This window comes from Micropterus dolomieu, linkage group LG12 (genome assembly GCF_021292245.1).
Source record: "Micropterus dolomieu isolate WLL.071019.BEF.003 ecotype Adirondacks linkage group LG12, ASM2129224v1, whole genome shotgun sequence".
In the NCBI taxonomy this organism is placed as follows: Eukaryota; Metazoa; Chordata; class Actinopteri; order Centrarchiformes; family Centrarchidae; genus Micropterus; species Micropterus dolomieu.
Window position 1 is genome coordinate 37,588,694 of NC_060161.1, and position 13,021 is coordinate 37,601,714.

Here is a 13,021-nt window from a genome sequence, read left to right on the forward strand (position 1 = left end):
AGTTCAGCATCAATTACAAGCTCTGCAGCAGCTTGGAGAGAGACCCAGCCCGATGGCCACTCTGTCTCTCTGTACATCAAACATAGCTTATATAGGATGTGTTTAGGTACCATAGAAGGGTTCAGTACTATTCTGAGGTAACAAAACAAGGGTTCAGAGGTCAAATTCCATAGAACAGTTCAGTCCCTACATAACCATCAATCACTGCTCTCCCCTTAGGTCACTGACCCTCTGTCCAGCTGCTACAGTGCTATTTTAAACTATTATGCGTCAAATGCACATATATTATACACTACATGAGCATCACATCAACATGTTGTTGTTATATTTCTAATTTCTTCTGTATTAACGGAGACTAAGGAGGTTTGCAGGCTACATTCACAACACACAGTTTTCCTTCAGTGGCTTTGTGTTTGCATCTGTTTGGGCTGCTCATTAATGCAGCTGAATAGCCAGCTGATGTCCACATGTTCAGCTCTCTGCCTCCTATTCAAGCTGATCACCTGAAGAGAGGTGAAAATGCGCATCAGTCGCCTTTTCAAGCAGCTGATCCCCATTTGAATAGAGAGCCGACCTGGACAAACACACGATGGCCCGTTAAGTGAACAAACAGCTTCACTGTGATGTTAATGATGTGTTTGGACTCTCTTAGCTGCCGAGAGAAGCAGCAGATGTTTGTCAACAAGCGCTTCATTAAAACTCTGCTCTGTGTGAAGCACACTCCCTCATACACATCAAATATGATCAGCTGGTTTCAGGAAACCAACTAACTAAACTTCATCTTCTGCCTGAACTCAAGGAGCCATGTTTCTAAACGGCCTTAGCGACAGTAACTAAGGGGCGGGGCGAGACGCCGTGACATCGCGAGAACACTCCGCGGGATCCCGCAGCGCTCCTGTATCTCAGCCTGAAGAGCTCCGAGACCAGAATCCAGACTCAGTCCAGGACAACACGGTCCACCAGTCACAGCGGAGACCTGCAGGACGATGGAGAACCAGAACCCGGACCGCAGGAGCCAAACAGCAGCCTCGTGCTCTGATAGCACCGATGTTCAGGTCAGTGTTCATGACTTCATCACGAGACTAAAGACACGAGGAAGAGTCTCGAGGGTCCGTGTATCATCCGTTCATTCTGTTGTTAGAGATCAGAGCCTGAAAACCCGCTCCAGGGTTTGTGTTGACGTGGTTTGATTTCCAAAGTGTCTCCGTGATTCCTGTTTTCATCTTGAAGAGAGGAAGCTGAAAGAAAAACTCACGAGCGTTTCTCTTTTCTTTGTTCTGGGAGTTTTCCGCGCGGCGCATGCGCAGTGCAGCCCGTGTTGTGTCGGGAGCGCGCAGCAGAAACAATGCTGGTGAAAAGTGAAGCAGTCATTATATTTCCTCGTGTGTTGGTGAGTTTATCAGAGTGACAAACAGTCTGCCTGCGTTATTATTCTCTGAATGACCTGAGACAGGAACGAACATGAACTGCAGGTTTTAAAGTCAAACAGCTGCAATTACACAACAATTTATCATTGGCATGATTTTAATGGTATTATTTGTAAGTACAAACTGCAGACTGATGAACCAGGGTTAGGGTTACATTTAAAAAAAAACATTTATTAAAAGTTTTATTCTTTTTACGTGTTTATTTACAGCCTGTCAACCCTTTGCTCCAGTGAGCAGCGGATTTGTGTTTCTGTGAAAAGGCAGATATCACAGCTACTGGGTTTCACTCAGCGACACTCTTGAAAGTGACAGCTTTTAAATCAGTCGCTCTCCCTCTACACTCTCACTGCGCTTAAACACAGCATGCATCCATCTTCTCTGTCTTTTCACTGCAACTCTGCATCGCAGTGTAACGTTATATATTTATTACTTTAAAAAATAACAGTGGCAGTAAAACTTTTTCTCATACTATGATTCTTAAACTTTGCAATCAATCCACAGTTCACCCGCGTGCCGAACCATGCAGAGGTTTGGGGGGAATCATTTTCATGGCCAAAAAACATTAAAAACACCCCCGTGTTACAGCCTCAAACAGATAAGATGGAGAGAAAGAGGATCCTTATGAGGATTTGCAAGTACAGTTCAGGTGGCTCAGCCTGGAGAGCGAGAGAGCTGTGTGACTAGCCATTTACTGTGAGCTAATTATTCATAATATTTTATTTGTAGTTATTACACTATATTTCCTAGCCTACACCACCATTACATTTTTCCTGCCACGCCCCCCTTAGAGGCTGCTCACGGAAACCGAGGGGTGCACGCACCACACTTTGGAAATCGCTGCTTTAAAGGAGACCTATTAAACTGCTTTTCCAGTCCAATATTTTAGTTCTGTGACTCCTGTATAGCAGCATTGCACCATTCAAAGTTTAAAAACTTTTTTTGTTCTTATTCACCTTATTTCCCACGGCAACAAGGGTGACGCCATTGCGTTCATTTTGTCATCCTACTTGCTGAGAGGAACCCGTGCTAGCTACTAGCCACCACTGTATAGCCGTAACAATAGACGAAGAAAATACGTTATGTCAAGTATTAATTGTTCGGTTAGGGGCTGCCATAACAATTGGATCAAGAGGAGAGAACAGTTGCAGCAACGATGTTATGAACACAACGTGAAGCGGTCGGAGTGTTGAGGCGCACTTTACAGTTTGTACCCACCACCTAAAGAGGAGGAGCACCTCAGGCTGAAGGCGCTAAACTTGAAGTGTCCACCCAAGCGCCCATATGTGTGTTCGTACCATTTTATGGACGGGAAGCCGACCGATGAACACCCTTACCCTGAGAAATGGCTCGGCCACGATACCCCGCTAAAGATTCAGGTAAGCTAACTTAGCTAGCTATGTGCTTGTTAGATTTGTGAAGTCCGTTCTATAAATACATTTACAGAACAGTAACGAGCAGTTAATAAAATACAATGAATCGTGCATGATTATTATTGTCCACCTAAATATTTCATATTTAAAATGATAATGTGAGCTCCTTCATTACAATCTTACAATAGCTCACATTATTCTTGGGAGTTGGAGAGATTGCAGATGCTTGCACGCCAGCTATCTACATCTCTCATTCAGATTTTGACCATTGTATTAATGCTAAAATTAGAGATATTTTTTGTATATTGTCTTGTTTTTAATGCATCTCTCTGTCACACACTGTTCTGTATAATTATAGTTGCCATTATATATTAATTCTCATTATGTATTTTAAATACTAATGTAAAATATGTATTTATGGTTATGTTATTTCCACAGATGCATCGATGAGCATCAGCGAGGAAGTGGAGAACTGTGAGGGTGACCACATCCAGAAGCCTCTGAACTGTGATGCAGAAACACAGTGGGAGGATCCACCTGTCTCAGACAACAGCTACGCTTTAAATCACAACTCAGTCTGAAGCCTCTGACATGGGAACACAATGCATTGAACCAGCTCCATTGTACATAACGCAACAATGAAACAACCACCTTTGGCGATGAAGTAATGGCTGACAGAGGCTTCACCATCACTGATCTCCTTTATGAAAGAGAGGTCAAACTTGTCATTCCAGCATTCACCATGAGAGGCATGCAACTTTGAAGAAGACACCACCAATACTAGGTGCATCGCCAATGTTCGTGTCCACGTTGAGCGGGTCATATGCCGACTGAAAAACTTCAAAATCCTATCTCAAACTAAAATGGATAAAAGATTTTATCCATAAAAGATGGATAAAAGATTTTATCCATTTTAAAAGCGACATCATTTCTGATGTAGAGGATGAATGAGATTGTTGATTTGTAGGCGCGTTTCACATCTGTTGATGCATTTAGCTGTTTTTGCTTTAACTAATCAGTGTAAATAGTGTAAGTAGTTGTTTTTCTATAAACCTTTACACTGCGACCAGATGTTACCTGTCAATTGTTATTTCTTATAAAGCCATATAATGTGAGCTCTGTAGTTTTACTGTAAAACTTAAGAATTGATTTTGAAGGATCAAGTCATGTCAACAAGTTCAAAAAGTAATTCCATCTTGGTTTATTACATATGATAATGAAATATTATCTGTACATAAAGGGCAGTAGAAGATGTCTCTAGCTCTAACAAACTTCTTACAACAAATTTTAAACAACTTATCTTAAATTACACGTTTACTTAAATAGAAATCACAACTATCTCTCGTTCAACACAACTGATTTAATACATTTAAAATAGTTCCAGTCTTCTCCTACACACTCTACATACCACCCCAGTTACCTAAACCCTAATTATTCTTGTTACAGCATATTATTTACAAAGTATCTTGTATCAGTTGTAATTCATACATCAATGGAGTTTGATAGGTTGATAACCTTTAAATGCAACCAGAAGAAAAAAAACAAACAAACGACATCAGCTCAATATTAATTTCTATGCAGTGATTTACTATCCAAGCCCCTTATTTGAATAATATTCCAAATGTACAACGTCAGCATTTTTGCTTCACACTAAACACATGATCAAAGAGTTATTAAATCACATCTAAAAACCTAGAGCAGTTCATCTAAGAATAAAGATTAATCCGAATAATAATAATAATTCACCTTTAAACACAGCTCTTAAATATACAAGTTAATCATGTGTCTAAGTGTAACCATTATATCGACTACTGACGAAATCGAAACGAATCATGTTTACATTTCCACCCTGAATGACGTAATAATGTAAAGCACCAATATCCTCTGCTATCATGACTAATAAGCCCATTAAACAATCACTTAAACTAATCACCATGTTGATAAATTAAATTAAAGCAGGCAAAATAAACAAGCGCACAGCAGCATCTCAAAAGCGCCACGCTGGTCTTTTAAAAAAAAAAAGCCATTATATCTTGCCGCATGCAAATCATTAACCGGAGTCCAAATAAACTTAAACAAAGCAATCACTCACATACCAATAGCGTCTCTGAGACCTCCTGCACACTGATGCTGTTAATCTTCGTTGCGTTCTCCTTCTTTGCTTAACTCGAGCACATTTGCCAGCCCTAATTCACATTAAATTGGCATCTTTTCCCACCTGGCTGCAGCGGAAACGCCTCCGTGACCCTTTACCTCAGGCGAACATCTCAGCTCAGGACTTCCCCTCCAGGTGATCTCCCAATCAATCAGTGGTTGGTGGTATTGGTATGCGAGAAAATAATTTAGTAATTTAGCTATGAAAAATTTTAACCTAAACACAGGTAGTCGAACATGCTTGAGACCATCTCTCAGCTCATCCTGGGAGCAAAATGAAGGAGTGGGCAGCAGAGGTAAGTGGTTGGGCATTACCTCTGACTTCAGCAGCACATCAGTGGCTTGGTGGTGAGAAAAGGTGATGTCCATTAACTGCTTTGGGCAGAGGTTCCTCTGGGTCCCCACATTCCAGAGCCGCTGCTCATCTGTGCAGGCAATGCCAGTGAGCCCACTGGATACAGCATTTTCAACCTGAGACAACATATTTACTGATGAGTTTATATACTTGTAATTATTTCAAAGCTTTCACATTTATCTTATTTAAAAATATTCATTAATATTACACTTAATGTTTACCTACCGTGTTCCTCATATCAGTTGATAGTGTGATTAGACTTATTGTACACCTACCAAATCTTACCTTACATTTTGCATTTATGTACCTGGACACCATTAACTTACCTTGCTCCATTGTACTATTAAGAGATTTGACAAGATACTTCATCAGGTCTGAAGCTGTGTATATGTCACAAAAACATGTTAATATACTTATGTTTATACATTGATAACATACTTATGTTAACATCAACGTTGCAAGATGTGTGGTAGTCTTACCTTCCATAATATTGAGGCTGTGTGGCTACATTACCTTTTATAAATGCTGTAACCTCATTTTGTGAAACTTTGGCCATGTTTAACATGAACATCCAACATTATAACATTGTAAATGTAAATGCTCCGTACTTGTATAGCGCCTTTCTAGTCTTTTCGACTACACTACATCTGCATTCACCAGTCATACACATTCATACACTGAGTCTCAAACGGAAACTAACATTCACACACATTCATACACTAGCAGAACAGCCGCCAGGGGCAATTTGGGGTTCAGTATCTTGCCCAAGGGATTGAACCGCCGACCTTCCGACTAACGGCCAACCCGCTCTATCTCCTGAGCCACAGCCGCCCCTTAATTGTAGATAAGTCATAAAATGTTGAAAAGCATAATAGGTCTCCTTTAAGGTATTGACCGAAACAGCCCAGTATTGAGTACAATACTCGTTTTTGTAGCCAGATCGTGGCAAAAAAATTGTATTTTTATGTTTTTGCTTGCAGCCAAACATGCAAGCAACACACTGAAAGAAAGAGAAGAGCACGCCTGCACCATAGACTGTATAAAAAAAGTTTTAAACCACAAGCTTGGCTTTCTGTTGCTTTCATCTTCTGGTATCATTTAACACTTCTCTATACATTTTTATTTTCTATTGACATCACTTGTCACTGATCGATCGCTGCGTTCCATCACATCAGTTAAAGGCTTTTGTGGCGCATCAGCTGATTTAACTCACGGAGCCTGCGGCTGCTTCAGGTCTAGTTTGGTTGGCTGGATGTGTAGCCTCTCTTTTCCCCAGTTTATATGTGACTTGTTTTACAGTCCTCTCTATACTGCACCACTGTGGCCAAAGTTTAAGAGGAACACCATACATTAGTTTCAGGTTGCCTATAATGTCTGTATGCGGATATTGCTTAAAAAAGCTAGGTGGTGTAGCGCAGGTGACTTTCCAGGCTCTGAGATGTTGGGTGTACATTTTTTTGTCAACTTGTTGGCTCTCAGAACGGCGTTATTAAGCTGCTGACAAATACATTATTATTACATTTATTCATTTAGAAATAAATCTTTAATCACATCTGTCAGCAGCGTAGCCTCCTCCGTAACATTAAACACACTGCTGTGAGCCTGGAGAGGGCAGTGAAAAATGAGAGGGTGGTGGTGGTTGTTGTTGTTGTTGTTGTTATTAATGCATTTTATTTATAACGCACTTTTCATCAAAAGACCTCAAAGTGCCACAGGTTAGAAAAAAAAACAAAAATGCAGTTCTTTAGAAAACAAAACATCTAAAGGGGACCAAAAGCTTTGCTAAAAAGAAATGGCTTAAGGCCTTTTTTAAAACTGTCAGTGGATTGAGGTGCCCTCAAGGTGTCAGGGAGGGCATTCCATAGATGTGGGGCAGCAGAACAAAATGCCCCATCTCCCATTGTCCTGAGTCTGGTTCTGGGTATGTGGAGGAGGTTTGAGTGAGTGGAGCAAAGGGAACGGGTTGTGTTTTGTGGGTTGATAAATTCTTTGAGGTGGGGGGGGGGGTGGAGATGAGAAGCCAGTGGAGTGAGTGGACACTCTCATCAGGATCCTAGCTGCAGAGTTCCATGCCTTTTTATCTCCTCCAGACAGGTGGTGAGTTTTGATGGGGATGAGTGTGAGGGTGTGGTTTCAGCTGTGGCATTTATATAGAGCTGTATGTCATCGGCATAGCAGTGGAATGAAATTTTGCTGATGATTTGGCCAAGGGGGGTAAGGTAGAGGATGGGGCCAAGGACTGACCCCTGGGGGACACCACAAGTAACTAACTGTGTGGATTTGATTTGGAGTTGCCCAGGGAGATGTATTCTGTCTGGTTTGTGAGGTATGATCTGAACCAACTGAGGGCAGTGTCATTTAGTACAGTAGTGAGGTGGAGCCGGTTTAAAAGAATGCCATGGTCGACAGTATCAAATGCAGCAGAAAGGTCAAGGAGGATGAGGAGGGATGGAGAGCCAGCATCAGATGATATGAGGAGGTCGAGGACTCTGACTAGGGCAGTATCTGAACTGTGGGCAAAGCGGAAACCTGACTGGAATTACTAGCGGTTATTATGTTTGAGGTGGGTCCTGAAGGTGGGTGGCAACTGCTTTCTCAAGTACTTTTGATATGAAGGGGAGATTGGAGATGGGCCTATAGTTGGATAGGACTTCCGGATCAAGAGTGGGTTTTTTAAGCCGTGGTGTGATAATGGCATTTTTTAAGACAGGGGGAACGTGACCAGTTTGGAGGGAATTATTTATAGCAGCGGTGATCAGGGGACAGGGATGTTGGGAGAGGGTCCAAGGGACAGGTAGAGGATTTCATCTTCCTGATGATGATCTGCACCTCTTCTGATGAAACCTCAGGAAAGCAGTTCAGGGATTTGGAGACGGTATAAGTTGGGGGAACAGTTTGGGTGGGAGGACCAGAAAGAGCAGAGCGAATATGTGCAGTTTTTGATGTGAAGAAATCTATGAATTTATTGCATCGCTCTTCTGTAGTGGCAGTAAGTGGGAGGGATTGTGGTTCAAGAAGGTGGTTTATAGTGGAAAAAAGCTACTTGGAATTTCCTGGGTTGTTTCTGATGGCATCGGAGTCAAACTGTGACCTTGCCTCTTTGAAGGATTTTTGCATATTTTTGTTTTTGCTCCCTGTAAATTTGTTTGTGGACAGTGAGGCCAGAGGCTCTGAAACGCCGCTCAAGGACCCGCCCTGGTGCCTTCATCTTACGAAGCCCATCTGTGAACCAGGGTAGTGAGCGGGTGAAGGTGACTGTTCCTGTTTTAACAGGGCCATGAAGGTCCAGGAGGCTGCTCAGATGGCTGTTGTAGTACTGCTTTGTCGGCTGATCAAAAGTGTGTGGAAAAATGTTGAAAGTCTGCTGCTAAGAGTTCTTGGTTTATGTTTTTAAGATTTCTGAAACAGATATTCCGCTTAGGCTTGGAAAGGCTGGATGGGGATGGCAAATCCATAGAAATGGCCTTGTGATCAGACACACCTAGATCATACACCTGCAGGTTGGTGAGAGGGGCAGAGTTTGTAATGACCAGGTCCAAGGTAATGCCCCCTGGTGTGTGTGGGGACACCAACAAGTTGTTTTAAGTTAAAGCAGTCCAGTAGCTGAAGAAATTCAGCTGCAAAACGGCAAGAGGGGGTGTTAACGTGGATGTTCATATCACCTAAAATTATAACAGCAGTGGAGGATTTGCAGAAAGTTGTGAGAAGATTTGACATCTCAGTGATAAATGATGTGTTTGGTTTTGGTGGTCGGTAGATGAGGAGGAACAGCACAGGGGAAGGGGACTTACATTTAAATGCAAGGCATTCAAATGAAGACAGTTCAGGTAATGGTTGCAGAGATAGCTCCACGCCCTGTGCTGCGAGCTTTCTGGAGGTAGCTATATCCTTGGGGACAGCTCTCATTTAAAGAAAAAAAGGTATCTGGTTGGTGCCAGGTCTCTATAATGCACATATAATCCCGACATTTATCCAGGATATAGTCATGAATGAGGCAGAATTTATTTGCCATAGACTGTGTATTTAAGAGTACGATTTTGCTACTTGATGGTGCAACAAATCTTTGCACTGGCCGTAGCATACTGGAGTCCACTCCACGTTTCCCATTCAGCACACTGAAGCGGAGAAGTCCTAGTTGTTTAATCACTCCAGCGTGCACTGCAGTGATTAAACTGTTGAGATTCACCAGCTGGTTGACGGAGTAACTCAACATAGTGGTGGTGCTGGCGGTGGCGTGGAAAAGGTGCGGGTTGTTTTTAGCCACGTAGCCAGAATGCTAGCTACAAGGATTTTCAACTCTGCGGCAGCGCCGATGGGTGGTTTCAGGCTTCCCAGAAGCACTTGGTACGATGGCATGGAAAAATTGAGTCCAGGCTATCCAGGAGGAAATTTTCCGGTTTCAGCGGCAATGACCAATTACCAGGGAGTCTCCGAGCAGGTGTTTTTGCTAGCGGCAACAGGTAGGCCACCGCTAGACTCAAACTACCTAATACCTATCCAGAAAGGTCCACAGTTCGGTGGTGCAGAAAGTAAACGGTTATTTAAAAAGGTCCACTGGTCGGAGGCCTGAATAGTAAAAAGGTTGAAATAAAATAAAAGTTTGCTTAAAAACTTGACTGGAGAAGCGGCAAACAGACAGCGCCAGCGTCTTCTCCCTAGCTTGTTATCAAGTGTTGGTCTCCAAAGAGAAGTGAATAGTTGCTTGTTTTATTATTATTTAAGTCATGCAATTGACGTGACAAATGACCAACACACCAAAACCACTGAGTGTAAGAGCTAACGGGAGCTACTCACTGTATCTCCGGCAGAGCCGCTCTGAGATCTGGTAGACTGCGGTAAGCTTATGTTTTGTTCTGTGGTGCTGCAGTGTTGTTAAAAGAGGAGCTGCAGAGCACACTCATGACATGAGGGAAGTATCCGTCTTTCTCTTTTTTTAATAGTCAAATATCGGCTGTTATAAACTCCAATGCAGATAAATCAGCAAGTAGCTTATCTCGGCCGATAATATCTGCAAAACAATAAATCGGTCGGGCTCTAATTATTACTGTGGTTCGCCTGGTTAGACCAGCTGTAGAATAACAGACTGGCGCATAAAAGTTCACTGTTCTCACCCGCCATACAAATCTTCATGGAAGCAGGTTTATACTGGTCTTAGTGTCAGCTGCTTCTAGATGGCTCGCTCCACCATGACATTTCCTTACTGTCTTTCTCTCTGTCTGTTGCTATAGAAACGGAGAGGAAGAGAGGGACTCAAACGTCACTGCTGTCACCACTGTGACAAATCCTTCACAAGAGCTGGACGTTTAAAGAGTCATCAGAGAGTTCACACTGGAGAGAAACCATACAGCTGTGACCAGTGTGGGAAAACGTTCACTAGATTAGATTTTCTAAAAGCCCACCAACGTGTTCACACAGGAGAAAAACCGTACAGCTGTGGGCAGTGTGGGCAAGGTTTCACTCAATCAAATAACCTAAAAGCCCACCAACGTGTTCACACTGGAGAGAAACCGTACAGCTGTGGGCAGTGTGGGAAAGCTTTCACTACATTAGGTCACCTAAAGTTGCACCAACGTGTTCACACTGGAAAGAAACCGTACCTCTGTGTACAGTGTGGGAAAGCTTTCACTACATTAGGTCACCTAAAGTTGCACATACGTATTCACACTGGAGAGAAACCTTACAGCTGTGGGCAGTGTGGAAAAAGTTTCACTACATCTAGTGACCTTATGAAACACATACGTGTTCACACCGGAGAGAAACCGTACTGGTGTGAACAATGTGGGAAAACATTCACTTTGGCAGGTGGATTGATAGGACACAGACGTATTCACACCGGAGAGAAACCGTACTGGTGTGAACAATGTGGGAAAACTTTCACTCAATCAGGTCACCTAGAAAGACACACACGTGTTCACACTGGAGAGAAACCGTACTGGTGTGAAACATGTGGGAAAACCTTTACTAATTTTAGAAACCTTAAACGCCATGAACGCGGTCACCTTGCTTAGTTAGTTTTGAGACAAGCGAGTTGTTTCCTCCAGCCTCCTCCTCATGCTGTCTCTGTAATTCAGTCTTCAAAGTCTGATAAGACTGGGGGCCAATCTGGAGAAGCAACGGTTCCATTAGTCTGAGCTAGGGGTGGGAGAAAAAATTGATTCTTGGATGTCAACAAATGTCAAAACATCTATTATTTATGTTAATAGTAACTGTAATGTTGACGGAGCGCAAAAGGCGGATCTTGCGGAAGCAGCCCCGGACCATTTGTCCTTTTAAGCTAATTAGGAGATGTTTCTTTTGGATTTTAATGCGCAAATTAAGTGCTTAGTAATTATCTGGAGATCCTATATAGAAAAAACGTATGCGTCAAGATGCATCGATAATCGTTTTATAATCTCATCGCAGTGTCTGAATCGTAATCGAATCGTGAGGTGCCCAATCAGGCCCATTCCAACCTGCACTCCAGGTTTCCTTTAATTCAGTTTCAAATGTAAAATACTATTTATACTTTGACTGAACATGTGATGCTTCACTGTAAATCCACTGTTTTTTCCATCTTGCATTAGTCCAGAGTTTTAACTAAACCTCGACTGAGCCACAGGCACAAAGTTAGGAAAGCAACCGAAACACAGACAGACCGTGATGCGCTGCAGCTGCACAGTGACGTAACATTAGTCTGCTGTTATCTGCCGACATCAGACTTTGAGAGGCAAGAACAAGCTGACATGGCATGAGCGAGTGGCGTGGCGTGAGTAGGGGCTATATAAGACAATAACATAAATTAATAGCACAGTAGAAACAGCTGGTAGGTAACCACAGGTCAGTGCAGCAAATGTTGAACATGTTATCGGACAAATAAGTATAAGTATTTTATTGGTAAATAAGTTAGTCATTGTAGCTGAATAATCTTTAAAAATAAGCATTTTATTGATGTTTATGTTTCTATGAATATCCATGCCCACATTCTTTTATTGTTCTGTATTCTTGTATTGTGATATTTTATTCTGTTGTATCCATTTTATAGGCAACATTTGTAGACATCCTTAATAAACCGATACATCAGTCATGCTGGTTGTTTTGTTTTTCTGTTTTACCTGAAAGTTTTACCGGACATGCATATTTATTATCGCTAACTTGACCGCGGAGCCCAAAAGCCCAAAAATGACATCAAGGGTTCTTGACCATTTTACTGGAGCACAGCATGTGAAAAAAGGGTCTAGCCGATCTTATTGCAATTTCAAACGTATCGTGATATTCTACAATATAGGGTAAATTAAGTGTGGCCATTTTAAAAGCTGTCTGAAACCGTTTATCAGAAGGCCCCTAAATTCATAATTTTCATTTTATTGTGTAAAGTGTCAGTTTATTAATGGTACATTGTTGTAGATTTTAGTGTCTTTTTTTTGTTTTTTTTAAAGAATTCCTATCATTGTAGGGTGAGCTTAAATGGTATACTACTATGAAACTAAACTATTTCACTAATTTCTCATTCAAATATAAAAAAATTCGCAAGCTGTAGCCTTTCCACGTAAAGGCTAATACTACCTGTGAGGATGAACTAATTAGGATGAGGAGGATCAGATACAATTTCCAAAAACTTTTATGTAACAGTTATTTGAAACAAGATAAACATAAAATAGATAACCTTGCTTGTCCATAATAACGATGAAAATAACAATAGGCCACCAATAAACTACTATGGCTTCAACGGGTGGCCT

The 13,021-nt window shown here is 41.8% G+C and overlaps 1 protein-coding gene across 1 annotated transcript in view; it reads left to right on the forward strand.

Moving 5' to 3' along the window:
- LOC123979983 (zinc finger protein 420-like) overlaps positions 1-12,349 on the forward strand; it is a 27,603-nt gene extending 15,254 nt beyond the window's left edge. Inside the window, exons 3-4 of the mRNA XM_046064095.1 lie at positions 914-1,055; positions 10,535-12,349. Of these exons, the coding sequence (XP_045920051.1) occupies positions 914-1,055; positions 10,535-11,314 (922 nt within the window). The 3' untranslated portion in view covers positions 11,315-12,349. The remainder of the gene's footprint in view (positions 1-913; positions 1,056-10,534) is intronic.
- The last annotated feature ends 672 nt before the right edge of the window (positions 12,350-13,021 follow it).